The 17651-nt window shown below is 39.9% G+C and overlaps 1 protein-coding gene across 1 annotated transcript; it reads right to left on the bottom strand.

The window, feature by feature from the left end:
* Positions 1-1258: 1258 nt before the first annotated feature.
* Positions 1259-2211, bottom strand: LOC111146374 (olfactory receptor 1N2-like). Its single transcript, XM_022501905.1, is given in 2 exon segments — positions 1259-1581; positions 1584-2211. Coding segments are annotated over 2 exon segments (951 nt in total).
* Between the last annotated feature and the right edge of the window lie 15440 nt (positions 2212-17651).

Genomic DNA, 17651 nt, shown 5'->3' with positions numbered 1-17651 from the left:
ATGCTCAAAAGACTGGGCTACTCAGGCACCCCATACACCCTCCTTTTTAAAAAAAAAAAAAAAAAAAAGCTTGATCCAGGCAGCATTGGGCCCCAGGCTCAGTGGGGAGTTTGCTTGAGATTCTATCTCACCCTCTGCCCCTCCCCCACTCACTCTCTCTTCCTAAAATAAATAAATAAGTATTTTGGAAAAAAAATAAAAATAAAAACATGATCCAGGATGAACTTGACCTTGAAACTTTGGAGAGCTCTGTTTTGGGGTACTTCTTTATATCTCTGGAGTGACTTGCTAGTCATTAGAATATTTTTGTGCCAGCCCTCAAATTTCATTTCCTGGCTCCAAAAATATCTATATTTGGAACATTTTTATCTAGAATTTTCAAAACATTTAAATATTTAAAAAATAGTAACCTGTAATCCCACTGCAAAAAGATAATCTTTGTTAAGCTTGTGACTTCTTGGAACACCCATTTCTACCAGACTAGCTTTCCTCAAATTATTGCTCTAAAATTTCCAGCACACTTGATTTATGGTTTTGTATTTGTATTTTGATTTTTTTATGAAAGAACTCAGAGGATAAATCATGTACTTAGTACAAAATTGGCACACAGTAGGCACACATAGATATCGACTCTGTTTCCCCTAGAATAAGAGAAAGGAGTGTTCTTAAGTTAAAGAGATAAAATATTATGGAAATTATATATTAATTTAATTCTTTACTTCCTATCATGATCATTCATTATTTTTCATGATCTCCACAATGTGGTGTGGTAGAAAGAGGATGGGTATTGGAATCAAACTTACCTGGTTTGGGGAAGCTATTTACATTCTGACTCACACTTTTCACAATCCTACCTCAAAGAACTGTTGTGAAGAACAGTGAGGAACCTGGTAGATACTCAGTACGTGTTTGTATTCTTATCCCTTTACCTTGTGCCATAGAACACAAGGGGAGGGTTACTTGGCTCTAGAACATGAATCATATCCTTTAGTCCACTCTGGCTAATAATCTGGTTTTAGAGGTGAGGAAGGGGGAATGGTGTCCTGCCCTTAGTGATGGATGCTTCATTGGGATCGAGAGAGAGAGTGAGACAGAAGATATCATTTTAGAGTCAAGTAAAGGAGTGCAACTCTCCTTTTCATTACATCCCTAACCCAGATTTAGTGATAATCTTCCCTTAAAAATCAGTCAGAATGGTGGAATCACTGAAATAATGAAGGGCAGGGATTGATCGGAATACCAGGATCAGGCATCACTGTCATGGTAAGAGGAACATTTTTCCATTACCAAATAGTTTACCCAAGGCCTCCTTCATGTCTCTGTTCCTCAAGCTGTAGATGAACGGGTTTAACATGGGGATAATCACCATGTAGAGAATGGCAGCCCTACTTTCACTCTCTGCCGAGTGAGTTGATGGAGGAAGTAAATAAACACCCATCAGAGACCCATAGAAGAGCAGGACCACTGTGAGGTGGGAACCACAGGTAGAGAAGGCTTTCCATCGCCCTCCAGGAGATGAGATGCCAAACACAGCCCAGGAAATGTGGCCTTAGGAGAGGACAATCAACATGAGGGGAGAGTGAGGAACATTAGCCCCATGGTGATGATCATCAGCTCATTAATGCGAGTATCTGAGCAGGCAAGCTTTAGCAGAGCACTGGGATCACAGTAAAAGTGAGAGATGGCCTTGTGGACACAGAAGGCCACACGGGTCAGCAGCAGTGTGTGCATCAGTGCAGGGCAGTTGGTTAGCATCCAGCACATGACCAGCATTAGTACACAGAGTTGGGGACTCATAGCTGTGCTGTAATGGAGTGGCTGGCAGATGGCCACATAGCGGTCGTATGCCATCACAGCCAGCAGGCAGTTGTCAAGGCCACCATACATAAGGAGGAAATACAGCTGTGCAAGGCACCCAGAATAAGAGATGGTCTGACTCTGGGTATGAATGTTGGCCAGCATTTTGGGGACTGAAGCAGAAGTGCAACAGGCATCAGTTAATGATAGATTGGCCAAGAAAAAGTACATGGGAGTATGAAGGCGTGGGTTAGAGCTTATGGCCAGGATGATGAGCAGGTTCCCTGTCATGGTGATCAGGTACATGCCCAGGAAGATGCCAAATAGGAGCCGTTGCTCCTCTGGCTGCTCAGAGAGTCCCAGAAGGAGGAAGTCTGAAACAGCTGTTTGGTTCACTTGGCTTGATTTTCCCATCCTTTGTAGTTCTTATTATCTGTTCAATAAAACCCTTCCATATGTTAGTATTTAATTACTAGATCAGTCACAGATGTGTATCTGTATAGCCAGAACTATACTGGGGGGGGGGGGGGGGATACATGGACCTTGCCAGTGAGAAAATTAAATCTCACTGGGGATGAAAAAAAACACCCATGGAACACCAGAAGGCAAGACAATACTCATACAAATGCAGATTGTGCTTTTTGTGTTACAATAGGTCCAGAGAAGAGATCAGTTTGGCCAGAGAAGTCAGTATGGGCTATAGCAGGAGGTAAGAATTGAGCATATCCACATCTTCCGTCCATATACACTATGGAGTATTATGCCTCCATCAGAAAGGATGAATACCCAACTTTTGTAGCAACATGGACGGGACTGGAAGAGATGATGCTGAGTGAAATAAGTCAAGCAGAGAGAGTCAAATATCATATGGTTTCACTTATTTGTGGAGCATAACAAATAGCATGGAGGACAAGGGGAGTTAGAGAGGAGAAGGGAGTTGAGGGAAATTGGAAGGGGAGGTGAACAATGAGAGACTATGGACTCTGAAAAACAATCTGAGGTGTTTGAAGTGGTGGGGGGTGGGAGGTTGGGGGAACCAGGTGGTGGGTATTAGAGAGGGCACGGATTGCATGGAGCACTGGGTGTGGTGCAAAAACAATGAATACTGTTATGCTGAAAATAAATAAATAAATAAATAAATAAAAAGAATTGAGCATATCCTTGAAGGCAAGATTGGAAAAGTCATTTACATTTACCAGTTGAAAAGGAAAGAGATGATTTCCATTGCTGCCTCTCCCCCAACACACACACACACACACACACACACACACACACACACACACACACGCACATGTAGACAAAACAGCCTCCTCTCTACTTGCCTTCCCCAGTCTCTAGAAATTGACCACACCATTCAGCTCCCATCCCTGTGCCCTTCCTTAAATGGTGGCACAGGGTATATAAGCTGGGGGCAGTGAGCGTCTATGATATCCCATCCTCCCCATCCATCACTAGGACCTCCCCTCCATAAACAGGGAGGGGGCTGCCTCTGCCTCCATCACTCTCTCTCCTTTGTCCTCTTCCCCTTCTGTTCTTCAGCACCTGTTATTTGCTCTAGGAGCTGATACTTCAGTTCTCTTGGCCTCTTGTCATGACCCCTATTTGTCGAGACTGGTTAAATACCAGATACCTTCATGGCTTTGTTTTTACTCTTCACAAGGCTATGAAGTAGGTATCCTTGACAACATTGTAAATGGTAAAACTGAGCTTCAGAGATATTTGAGGTACTCAGATAACTAGTAAATTATATTCAAACACAGGTGTGCCTCTAGATCCTATGCCTTCACCCCTGCAATTGTACCACATCTCTCTGACATTTCCTCAGGGGAAGGAAGGTGAAAGGAGCCAGGCTCTGGTTCCTTGGGCTTGAAAATAGCTACTCTGTTCTTCTGCTCCCCTAGGGTTTGGAGGGAGCTGGTGTGAGAGGGCATTTGATAGTGACCTTGTCGAAACTGGGACCTTAGAAGCTTCTGTGAACATTTAATCCTCTGTTTGTTCTTTGGTTCAGAGAAAGGCTTGTGATCCTAGGCAGAGACTTAGCTCATATCTACCCAGGGAACTTGTGCTTAGCTGTTGGGCTGGGAACAGTGGGGTGTGTGTGTATGTGTGTGTGTGTGGTCCATTCCAGATTCTCACCTGTGAGACCATGAGTCAGTGTCAGGCATCTTCAGATTTTCCATTTCTTTCCCTTGGATGGATAATTCACAATGAGGAAGTGCTGGGACATTTCAGACTCAGTCAGTGAAGATGGGGTCTGTGGAGTCTGGGGTTCACTAGGAACACAGAGTGTATGATTAATTTTGACTCCCTTAGGCCTGAAAAGACAAGAATCTTTTTCAGGGTTTTAAAGCTCCTGAAACACCATTTCCCAAGGTGCTCATTAGAGCCAACTTCAGTGTCATTGTGCAGCCTGTCCTCCAGCCAACTCTGGCTAGGTCTTGGGGAACAGAAAGAGGGCATCTCTTTCCCAGGGGTTAAGCTCAGATGTGGATCTCGGGAGAGTGATTCTGAGGCCTCTTGCTGGGATACAGTGCACTTCAGCCTGACTGGCAGGCCTCCTAGGAACTCATGCTTATGTACTAGACAGTTTAATGCCTGTTCCATACTCTAGGTAGAACTGGATTGAGGGAGATGTCAGGAGTATAAATTATAACGTGACTATTTCTGCTGGTGATTTTCCTAAACAGAGTAATCCTAGTATGAAACAAACCCCTTAAGTCCTAAACTCTCAGTGAAATGAGGCAGCCTATATAGAGCATGACAGCCATAATATCTGATACAGAGCAACTGCTAAAAATGTTACATCTTCTGTATTTTTATGAACACTATTGAATTAATCCTATTATTAATATTATTGAACACTTTCATTACACAATCTCAGTGATACAGCAAGCTTAGAATACAGAAACTATTCTTATTCCCATTTTATAGGTGAGAAAACTGAGGTCCAGGGAGTATAGTGACTTGACCAAGGTCATACAACTACTAAATGGAGGGGGCAGAATTAGACCCCAGATTTGCATGACCCCTAGAGTCTATGCTCTTAACCACCACACTTTCTCTTAGTGTCATTGCTGGTTTTAATCACTAACAATTTCTTATGTATAAAATAATATTGTTCTACTTGCATGTCTTTGGTTACTAGTGAGACTGAATATTTGTTTCTCTGATTTTTAACCATGGTAAATATTCCTCAAATTATCCTGCTATTATATCTGTCCTTTCATCTACTTGGATGCTTGTGCTTTTTGAAATGGATGTTAAAGACCAAACAAATGAAAACATTTTATTCTGGGGTTTTTTTTCTTTGCTTACCATTCCAACATGTATACAACTTTTTAAAAATTATTTTTGTAGTAAAAATCAACAGATACCAAAATAAAAAGCTTCTGCACAGCAAAGAAAGCAGTCAGCAAAACTAAGAGGCAACCCACAGAATGGAAGAAGATATTTGCAAATGACATTACAGATGAAGGGCTGGTGTCCAAGATCTAGAAAGAATTTCTCAAACTCAACACCCCAAAAAACAAATAATCCAGTCGAGAAATGGTTTCACTTACTTGTGCAACATAAGGAATAGCATGGAGGACATTAAGAGAAGGAAGGGAAAAATGAAGTAGGGGGGTAATGATGAACCATGAGAGATTGTGGACTCCAAGAAACAAACTGAGGGTTTTAGAAGGGAGGAGAGTGGGGGGATGAGTTAGCCTGGTGATGGGTATTAAGGAGGGCACAGATTGCATGGAGCACTGGGTGTTATACACAAACAATGAATCTTGGAACACTACATCAAAAATTAATGACATTCTGTATGGTGACTAACATAACATAATTAAAAAAAAAAAAGAGAAAGAAATGGGCAGAAGATATGAACTGACACTTCTCCAAAGAAGACATACAAATGGCTAACAGACACATGAAGAATTATTCAACATCACTAGCCACCAGGAAAATACAAATTGAAACCACAATGAGATACCACCTTCTACCAGTTAGATGGCAAAAATTAACAAGGCAGGAAACAGCAAATGTTGGTGAGCATGTGGAGAAAGGAGAACCCTCGTACACTGTTGGTGTGAATTCATGCTGGTACAGCCACTCTGGAAAACAGTATGGAGTTTCCTCAATACATAAGGAATAGAGCTGCCCTACAACCTAACAATCGCACTACTAGGTATTTACCCCAAAGATACAGATGTAGTGAAAAGAAGGGGCACCTGTACCCTAATGTTTATAGCAGCAATGTCCACAATAGCCAAACTGTGGGAGGAGCCAAGATGTCTTTCAATAGATGAATGGATAAAGAAGATGTGGTTCATATATACAATGCAATATTACTCAGCCATCAGAATGGATGAATACCTACCATTGGCATCAACATGGATGGAACTGGAGGGGATTATGTTAAGTGAAGTATATAGCAATACTGGCCTATCTCAAGAAGCAAAAAAATCTCAAATAAACAACCTAACTTACACCTAAAGGAGCTAGAGAAAGAACAACAAATGAAGCCAAAAGCCAGGAGAGGAAGGGAAATATTCCTAGTTTCCTATAGGGTTTTTATTGCAAATGGGTGTTGAAGTTTACCAAACACCTTTGTTGCATCTGTTGAAATTTTGAAAGGATTATTCTCCTTTTTATTTTAATGGAATGAATTTCATTAAACTATTACATTAAACTAATCTGTCATCACAAAATAACCCTTTGGCTCAGTGTAGTATGCTTTTTGTATATCTCTGGATTTAACTTTGTACTATTTTGCTTAGAATTTTGAAACTTCAGAGATCATCCTTTGATTTTCCTTTCTTTTCATTTACCTCTCAGATTTTAGTATTAGGGCCATGCTTGCCTCACAAAAAGAGTTACAAACTTATTTATCTTTTACTATTCTGATGAAGCATTCATTTAAGACCTGTTACCTTTTCCTTATATGTTTGGAAGAATCCATCAGTGAAATCATCTGGGACTTTATATTTTCATTATGGGAACTTCTGACAATGGATTCCATTTCTGTACTAGATAGCAGGATATTCAGATTTTCTTCTCTTTTGTCAGCTTTAATGTATTTTTAATACCTGAAGTTTTTGTCCAATTTGCTCAAATTGACATTCCTTAGCTTAAAGTCACTGATAGTAGCCTTATATTGTCCTGACATTAAGAAAATGCAAGGAGGGGCGCCTGGGTGGCTCAGTGGGTTAAAACCTCTGCCTTTGGCTCAGGTCATGATCCCAGGGTCCTGGGATAGAGCTCCTCATCAGGCTCTCTGCTCAGCAGGGAGCGTGCTTCCCTCCCTCTCCCTCTGCCTTCCTCTCTGCCTACTTATGATCTCTGTCTGTCAAATAAATAAATAAAATCTTTAAAAATAAATTTAAAAAAAGAAAATGCAAGGAGCCAAAACCACAAATAATACCTGTAAAAATTAATGAATGGACCGAAGTGTCTTCATTCTCATTGGTTTCCATGAATTGTTTAAGTTCTTCTTTGATCTCCTGGTTGATCCAAGCATTCTTAAGCAAGCTGGTCTTTAGCTTCCAGGTGTTTGAGTTCCATCCAAACTTTTCCTTGTGATTGAGCTCCAGTTTCAAAGCATTGTGATCTGAGAATATGCAGGGAATAATCTCAGTCTCTTGGTATCAGTTGAGTCCTGATTTGTGACCCAATATGTGGTCTATCCTTGAGAAGGTTCCATGTGCACTTGAGAAGAATGAGTATTCTGTTGTTTTAGGGTGGAATGTTCTGTATATATCTATGAGGTCCATCTGGTCCAATGTGTCATTTCTTTATTGGTTTTCTGCTTCGATGATCTGTCTATTTCTGAGAGAGGCATGTTAAGATCTCCTACTATTAATGTATTCATATCAATATGACTCTTTATCTTGATTAATAGTTTTCTTATGTAATTGGCTGCTCCCATACTGGGGGCATAGATATTTACAATTATTAGATCATCTTGGTGGATAGTCCCTTTAAGAAAGATGTAGTGTCCTTCTGTATCTCTGACTACAGTCTTTAGTTTAAGATCTAATTTATCTGATCTGAGAATTTCTACCCCGGCCTTCTTTTGAGGCCCATTGGCATGAAAGATGCTTCTCCATCCCTTCACATTCAATCTGGGTGTATCTTTAGGTTCAAAATGGGTCTCTTGTAGACAACATATGGATGGGTCCTGTGGTTTTATCCAACCTGCAACCCTGTGTCATTTTATGGGCGCATTTAGGCCATTCACATTAAGAGTGATTATTGATAGATACGTTTTTATTGATATCGTGTTACCTTTGAAGTCTCTCTTTCTGTAGATTGTCTCTATATTTCTGTTCAATGCTATTCTTAGGATTTTTTTCTCTTTTATAGGCTCCCCTTAATATTTCCTGCAGTGTCAGCTTCGTGGTTGCATTGTCTTTTAAGCCTTGCCGGTCTTGGAAACACTTTATCTCTCCATCTATTTCTGGGAAAACTGGACAGATATATGTAGAAGAATGAAACTCGACCATTCTCTTATACCATACAGAAAGATAAACTTGAAATGGGTAAAAGACTTCAACGTGAGACAGGAATCCATCAGAATCCTAGAGGAGAACATAGGCAGTAACCTCTTCGATATCAGCTACAGCAACTTCTTTCAAGATATGTCTCCAAAGGCAAAGGAAACAAAAGTGAAGATGAACTTTTGGGACTTCATCAAGATCAAAAGCTTCTGCACAGCAAAGGGAACAGTCAACAAAACAAAGAGGCAACCCACGGAATGGGAGAAGATATTTGCAAATGACAGTACAGACAAAAGGTTGATATCCAGGATCTATAAAGAACTCCTCAAACTCAACACACACAAAACAGACAATCATATTAAAAAATGGGCAGAAGATATGAACAGGCACTTCTTCAATGAAGGCATACAAATGGCTATCGGACACATGAAAAAATGTTCATCATCACTAGCCATCAAGGAGATTCAAATTAAAACCACATTGAGATACCAACTTACACCAGTTAGAATGGCCAAAATTAGCAAGACAGGAAACAGCATGTGTTGGAGGGGATGTGGAGAAAGGGGAACCCTCTTACACTGTTGGTGGGAATGCAAGTTGGTGCAGCCACTTTGGAGAACAGTGTGGAGATTCCTCAAGAAATTAAAAATTTCTCCCTATGACCCTGCCATTGCACTACTGGGTATTTACCCCAAAGATACAGATGGAGTGAAAAGAAGGGCCATCTGTACCCCAATGTTTATAGCAGCAATGGCCACGGTCGCCAAACTGTGGAAAGAACCAAGATGCCCTTCAACGGACGAATGGATAAGGAAGATGTGGTCCATAGACACTATGGAGTATTAAGCCTCCATCAGAAAGGATGAATACCCAACTTTTGTAGCAACATGGACGGGACTGGAAGAGATTATGCTGAGTGAAATAAGTCAAGCAGAGAGAGTCAAGTATCATATGGTTTCACTGATTTGTGGAGCATAACAAATAGCATGGAGGGCAATGGGAGTTAAAGAGGAGAAGTGAGTTGGGGGAAATTGGAATGGGAGGTAAACCATGAGAGATGATGGACTCTGAAAAACAATCTGAGGGTTTTGAAGGGGCATGGGGTGGGAGGTTGGGGGAACCAGGTGGTGGGTATTAAGGAGGGCACGTATTGCATAGAGCACTAGGTGTGGTGCAAAAACAATGAATACTGTTATGCTGAAAAGAAATAAAAAAATTTAAAAAATTAATGAATGTTACATATGTATATATCCATGTAGCCTCTATGCAGACAAAAATATAGGACATTTCCATTGCCCTAGTATTCTTCAACAATACCCCAAATATAAAAAGACAGACACTGTTACATTTGTTGAGACTATTTAACAACTAGAACTCTCAATTATTTTGGATGGGAGCATAAATTTGTATAGGCATTTCGGAAAATAGTTTGCCTACACATAATATTTCTCACCCTAATGCCCGGACATATTACTCCTGGGTGTGCGCCTGAGAGAAAGAAATACATATGACCCACGAAAGGCATGCTTAAGGATTCCTATCACCTTTACTCATAATAACCAAAAATTGGAAGCAATCCCTCTATGTTCATCAACAGAAAAATTAATCAACTAATATTTGTGTAATGAAATGTTACACAGCAATATAGAGAACAAACTCCTATTATAGGTCATACATGATTGAATCTGACAGACACCATGTTGTGCTAACAAAGCCAGATGTAGGCATTCTACTATTGGATTCCTTTTACATGAACTTTAAAAATGGACAAAACTAACCTTCTGGTAATATTTATCACAAGAATAGTCACCTCTGAGAGGATAGTGCCTCAGAAGGGAAGAGAGGGAACCTTCTAACCAGAAGGAAATATTCTATATCTCAATTTGTGGGGTGGTTATATTGGCATGTAAATATGGAAAATTTGTAGGGCTGTGCATTTCAGATTTGTGTGCTGTGCTGACTTGTGCCATAACCCAGTGCATTTTTGGGAAACTGGCTGGCAGCTCTGTGCTTATAGATGGAACTGTTGATTGAGTTTCACTGAAGTGCATCCTGGCTGGGAGTCGACCTGTTTTTGAGAAGGGAACCTCCAATGCCCATATCTTCAGTTCTTTCCTGTTCAGCCTCCAAAGAGAATCCTTCTAATATTCTATATTCAGGATAGAGGTCTGCCAGCAACATCTGGATAAAGGGCTGTGGGTCTCAGCATTCAATATCTGGTGTGTAGGTATAGTCATGTAATTTCCTTGTTTTTCACATGCTTCACTAATAAGATTTTGATCTGTATGTGGCAATGCCCCAGTCCCAAGCTTCTCCAGAAAGTAAACCTCCAGTTTCTGCTGGGGTAGGGCAGGGACAGCATTCCCATAGTGTGGGCTGTAAAGTGGAATCTAGGGACCTAGCTTCTTCTGAAATAACTGTCACCTCTTAGAGTTCCCTTTTACTCTTAGGTCCCACGTTACCAAGGAATCCAGTTTCTGGGCCTTTTGAGGATTCTTTGGTGCTTACAAGATTGACTCTTTTATTTCACCTGCTAGTAGTTTAGGATTCCACTTATCTGTTAACTCATATCTGTTGATTCAGTCCCATAAAAAAAAAAAAAGGTTGTACCACATGGAGCTAAACAGTCAAGGAAGACTTTATTCAATACTATTGCAGGTGAAGATGTGGACAAAAGAGAACTCTTGTGTCAGTTGGTGCAGCCACTATGGGAAATAGTATGGAGCTTCCTCAAAAAATTAAAAATAGAACTACTATACAATCCACCAATTTCACTTCTGGTCATATACCTGAGGGAAACAAAAACACTATGTTGAAGAGGTATCTGCACCCTGTGTTTGTTATAACATTACTGACAGTAGCCAAGACATGGAAACAATGGAAGTGTCCATCAGCAGATGGATGGATATAGAAATTATGAAACACACACACACCAGGAATAGTTTTCAGCTATAAAAAAAGAATGAAAACATCCCATTTGCAACAACACGAATGGACCTTGAGGGTATTATGATCAGTGACATCAGTCAGAGAAAGACAAATACTATATGATCTCACTTGTATGTGGAATTAAAAAGAAAAGAAAAGAAAAAATCCCAAACTCAAAGACAACTGGGTCAGATTTATCATTTCCAGAGGTAGGGTTTGGGTGGTTGGGGAATTGGATGAAGGTGGTCAAAAGTTACAAGCTTCCATTTATAGGATAAATGGGGCTATAATGTGCAACATGATAACTATACTTAACAATCCTGTACAGTATATTTGAAAGTTGTTAAGAGAGTAGATCATAAGAGTTCTCATCACAGGAAGAAAAATTTTTGTATCTATTCGAGATGATGGATGATAAGCAAACTTACTATGGTAATCATTTTACAATATATGTAAGTCAAGTCACTATGCTGTATACCTTAAACTTATACCGTGCTGCATATCAATTATATCTCAATAAAACTGAGGGGAAGATGATTGCAGTAGGAGAGAGATTGAACTCAATTCCACTGGAAAAAAAAAAAGGTGGAGGACTTTTTTTTTTTTTTACATAAGGTCTACATGCAATATGGGACTTGAACTTATAACCCTCAGATCAAGAGTCACATGCTTTACCAACTGGGCCTGCAGGAGGACTTTTAAGTGCTCGGGTGAGCTGGTAGAAAAGTAATGGAGGCACTTAGAAGGTTGGTCACTGTGATTAGGCCATCTGTGTTTGCTGATTGGCATGACTGAAGTAGGGTTCCTACCCTTCCACTGAGATTGGGAAATAAGTATGCTCTTTCTTCATGATTACATTTCAAAATGATGGCTCCCAGGTACTTGAGAAAGATATTTCTAGATTGTAAAACTGTCAAAAAGCTGGGATAAGATTTATATATCAAAGAGGGCAGAGGAAAAAACCTAACACTAAGTTTTCTAAAGTAAAGCTCTAAGAAAGTGGAGGTCAGAAGCACATAGCCAGGAGAAACTGTCTGCAGCTTAGTGATGTTGAAGACAATGTTAAGATCATCTTGATTACCACTTCCTAGTCCATATGGTTTCCAGCTTCCTAAATTGTGTTACTATTTTGTGCTTTCTACTCTTCTCTGTCCTTGTGGGGTTTATGACTTTTTAAAAAATCACTTTAGTTTTTTTTTTTTTCAGCATAACAATATTCCTTGTTTTTGCACCAACCCAGTGCTCCATGCAATCTGTGCCCTCTCTAATACCCACCACCTGGTTCCCCCAACCTCCCACCCCCTGCCCCTTCAAAACTCTCAGATTGTTTTTCAGCGTCCATCGTCTCTCATGGTTCACCTCCCCTTCCAATTTCCCTCAACTCCCTTCTCCTCTCTAACTCCCCTTGTCCTCCATGCTATTTGTTATGCCCCACAAATAAGTGAAACCATATGATACTTGACTCTCTCTGCTTGACTTATTTCACTCAGCATCATCTCTTCCAGTCCCATCCATGTTGCTATAAAAGTTGGGTATTCATCCTTTCTGATGGAGGCATAATACTCCATAGTGTATATGGACCACATCTTCCTTATCCATTCATCCGTTGAAGGGCTACTTGGTTCTTTCCACAGTTTGGCGACCGTGGCCATTGCTGCTATAAACATTGGGGTACAGATGGCCCTTCTTTTCACTCCATCTGTATCTTTGGGGTATATACCCAGTAGTGCAATGGCAGGCTCATAGGGAAGCTCTATTTTTAGTTTCTTGAGGAATCTCCACACTGTTCTCCAAAGTGGCTGCACCAACTTGCATTCCCACCAACAGTGTAAGAGGGTTCCCCTTTCTCCACAGCAAATATCATCCTTAATGGGAAAAAGGTTGCAGCCTTCCCGTTGAGATCAGGAACACGACAAGGATGCCCACTCTCACCACTCTTGTTCAACATAGTATTAGAAGTCCTAGCAACAGCAATCAGACAACAAAGAGAAATAAAAGGCATCCAAATTGGCCATGAAGAAGTCAAACTCTCTCTCTTCACAGATGACATGATTCTTTATATGGAAAACCCAAAAGACTCCACCCCCAAACTACTAGAACTCATACAACAATTCAGTAACATGGCAGGATACAAAGTCAATGTACAGAAATCAGTGGCTTTCTTATACACTAACAATGAAAATACAGAAAGGGAAATTAGAGAATTGATTCCATTTACTATAGCATCAAGAACCATAAGATACCTGGGAATAAACCTAACCAAAGAGGTAAAGGATCTATACTCAAGGAACTACAGAACACTCATGAGAGAAATTGAAGAAGACACAAAAAGATGGAAGACCATTCCATGCTCTTGGGTCGGAAGAATAAACATTGTTAAAATGTCTATACTGCCTAGAGCAATCTATACTTTTAATGCCATTCCGATCAAAATTCCACCAGTATTTTTCAAAGAGCTGGAGCAAATAATCCTAAAATTTTTATGGAACCAGAAGAGACCCTGAATCGCTAAGGAAATGTTGAAAAACAAAAATAAAACTGGGGGCAATATGTTACCTGATTTCAAGCTTTACTACAAAGCTGTGATCACCAAGACAGCATGGTACTGGCATAAAAACAGACACATAGACCAGTGGAACAGAGTAGAGAGCCCAGATATGGACCCTCAACTCTATGGTCAATCATTTTACTTTTATAGGGTTTTAGGAGAAAGTGAAATTAGATTCATGACTTTAATATAATATATTTTTTTAAGATTTTATTTATTTATCTGACAGAGAGAGATCACAAGCAGGCTGAGAGGCAGACAGAGAGAGAGGAGGAAGCAGGCTCCCTGCTGAGTCCGATCTCAGGAGATCATGACATGAGCCGAAGGCAGAGGCTTAACCCACTGAGCCACCCAGGCGCCCCTAATATAATATTTTTAAGTAGAAGTGTGAGAATTCTTTAAGAAAGATATGTCGTATGCCATTAGAATATTTGTAGATGTGGGTACTTCCAGATATTTTTCTTCTTTTTCAAGTTTTTATTTCAATTCCAATTAGGTAACGTAGTGTCATATTACTTTCAGGTGTAGAATGTAGTGATTCATCACTTACATACAACACCCAGTGCTCATTACAAGTGCCGTCCTTAACGCCCATCACCCATTAACTCATCCCTCCACCCGCCTCCTCTCCAGTAACTCTCAGTTTGTTTTCTATAGGGAACAAAAAGAGAGGCAAACCAGATTTCTATATTGGAGGAGTTTAGGAACAGAAATCTTGTTGCAAATGGGAAAGCTAGAATATTTATTTACATAGTACATTTTTGTCATGGACTGTGATTACAAATCAATACAAATAGTCTAACTCCTTAATACCACCACTAAACAGAGAAAAAGTCAAACTTCTAAAATGTTTTAATGAAGCCAGTACTATACTAATTTGGTCTTTTATGAGAGATACAGAGAGGAAATTGGGCAATTATGTATATTAGCTCTAACAATGCTCTAGGGAACTTTGTCCCATGACTCCCTGTCCGTAGATGCCAAAAGTAGAGCCCTCTTCAGCTTCCTCCTGGTATCAGCCTGATGAGCCAGCTCCTCGTTTCTGAGTTTCTTAGTTCACATTTCAAAATACAAATATAAAATGCTTCAAAATTCCTAAGGACATAGGTTGAGTGGGATTTGAGTACCATTTGTCCCAGAGCACTTGAAATATTGAGGAAGGACCCTCTTCTTTCTAGTCTTCTTTATTCCAGCTGATGAATGTTCCAGCTTAGGTAACTCTAGCCTTCCCTTCAGATTTGTCTTTGGCTTGGCTTTGCAATCCTTTTTTGATCTCCTGGGCTCCTGATCTGGAATCCCTCTCTCTCACTCTCTTGATCTTGCTCTTACTCTTGCTCTCACTCCCCTCCAATCCATCAAAATTTATTTTTAACCTCAGTTTAGCAAGCTGATTTTTGTTTATTATTCTTTTTTTAAATCATTTTTTAAAATTTATTTTCAGCATAACAATATTCATTGTTTTTGTACCACACCCAGTGCTCCATGCAATCCATGCCCTCTCTAATACCCACCACCTGGTTCCCCCAACCTCCCACCCCTCCACCTCTTCAAACCCTTCAGATTGTTTTTCAGAGTCCATAGTCTCTCATAGTTCACCTCCCCTTCCAATTTTCCCCAACTCCCTTCTCCTAACTCCCCATGTCCTGCATGCTATTTGTTATGCTCCACAAATAAGTGAAACCATATGATAATTGACTCTCTCTGCTTGACTTATTATTATTCTTGACCCTAAACTCTGATTCTAGTTAGTGCCTTCACAAAGTTTGTCAAGAAGAATCTGAACTCTTCCTGTCCTCCTCCCAAATTAAGGACATCTACAGTGCCTTCTTCTCAGTAATGAGGGTAGCAGTAAGAAAAGAAACTGGAGACAAACAGTTGCAGGCTAGCAGTTACTGCCTTTGGAATATTCTCTCCATCATGTCCAGGCCAGGTCTTACTTGTTGGCAGACACAGTAGATGAAGAAGCAGTAGAGGTTAAGTGAAGGGATCTTACCACTCTAGGATGACAGAGGCAGGAGTTGCCCAAAGGTTCACAAAACATCTCATTGTTGTCTCTAGGATCTACAGAGTTTTCTGAGGCTTTAGACAGGATGAAGGATGAGAAACTGTTTTAGGGAAAGGAAGAACCAAAGGATAGAATACAAGGCCCTTGGGTAGAGCTTGGACACATTTTAGAGGATATCTGATGTTAACTGGTTGGTGGTATAGACTGAGGGACCTCTACAGGAATAGTCTGATCAAGGCATTATATGCCAACAGGGATCATGAAACAGGTGCAGCTCTTCTCTAAAATAAAGCACAGTCTCTTAAAATCCCCAAATGAGTGAACTCCCTAAAGCAGGATCTGAATGTCAGGAAAGCATGGGGCTGTCTGCTGGTCTGCATCACCCCCCTCTTGACAAAATACAGTCAACTGGGTCTTAAGAGAGTCTCCTGCCTCCAGGACATGGTAATTAAAATGTATCCAGTCAGAGAGCTTAACCTTTATGAGGCATCACATTCCCATTGAGAGATAGAATAGGGGAGAATATAGCTGTGGCTTTCTGATCGTTCAGAGTAATTTGCATAGCTCTTAGATGTGTTCCTCAATTAGTGTAAGGTTCAGGGGTAGATAAATATGTGATGGTTCTCAGTTATTGCTCTTGCTAAAGTTTGAAATATTAACTTCAAAATAGAAACATTGCTATATCCTTTATTGATCTGGAGGTTAATTTTTCTTTATTGTGGACTCTGAATAGAGATTGGAACATTAGGAATGTACTTAGATCTATCTATAAGATACTAATAACAAAAATGTAATGAAAAATGGGAAGGCAGCCAACTGAACAAAAAGAACACTAGTCTGAGAGCTTGGATAATCTAGTTCTCTCTATAAGGAGCAGCATTAACTTTCCAATCACTTTGTTTTTCTAAAACTTTGCTTGTTCATTTGTGAATCAGATAGGACAGTTAGTTGAACTAAATGAAGTTTTCTTAATCCTTATTGAGCATCAAAATCCCTGAGGAGGGTTTAGTTTTAGTTCTAGTTTTTTAAATACAGGCACACAGAATATATCATAGGGAATTCAGCTCAGTAGGTCTCAGGATTCTGTACTTCTAGCAAGCATCTCACAGGCTAATGTCTGGGGACCTCTCAGCCAGATGATGCTGGAGCTCATTCTAGTTCCTGAACTTCATTGCTGCTCCATAAAAGACAAGAATCCAAGCTAGGAAAGGCAAGTGAGGCTAAAGCTATGAAACTTGAAATTTTGAGAGATTAATGTTTGATGACAGAAAATCACTGTCTATACATTTTGATTAATGAACAGTTTCTGCTGTCCAGTGCTATGAGTTGGAATTCTATCTCAAATATTTGTGGGTCCCTCTGAAAATTATTCAGTTTTATTCTCTATACAATTGTAAGCATAATAATCTCTGCTTTCTAGTGTTGTTTAAGGATTAAAGGAGATGATCTGTATAAAATGCTTAGTACAGTGACTCCAGTGATAAGTGACTCATAAGTATAATAAGTGGCTGGTAATTGTTAACTATGGGATGCTCTTGGTGCTGATGACAAATAACTCCAAACACCGTAGGAAAAATACAGAACTCCATCTTTCCTATTTTGGAAGAAATGATAAGGAAATAAAACAACATGAGTTCTTGTGTCTGATAGCCATTTGTATGTCTTCATTGGAAAAGTGTCTGTTCATATCTTCTGCCCATTTTTTGATATGATTATCTGTTTTGTGTGTGTTGAGTTTGAGGAGTTCTTTATAGATCCTGGATATCAACCTTTTGTCTGTACTGTCATTTGCAAATATCTCCTCCCATTCCGTGGGTTGTCTCTTTGTTTTCTTGACTGTTTCCTTTGCTGTGCAGAAGCTTTTGATTCTGATGAAGTCCCAAAAGTT

Source organism: Enhydra lutris, unplaced genomic scaffold (assembly GCF_002288905.1).
Source record: "Enhydra lutris kenyoni isolate GAN:26980312 unplaced genomic scaffold, ASM228890v2 scaffoldscaffold13, whole genome shotgun sequence".
Taxonomy (NCBI): domain Eukaryota; kingdom Metazoa; phylum Chordata; class Mammalia; order Carnivora; family Mustelidae; genus Enhydra; species Enhydra lutris.
Note: the sequence above shows the minus strand (reverse complement) of the source record. Positions and strands in the feature narration are given on the sequence as shown.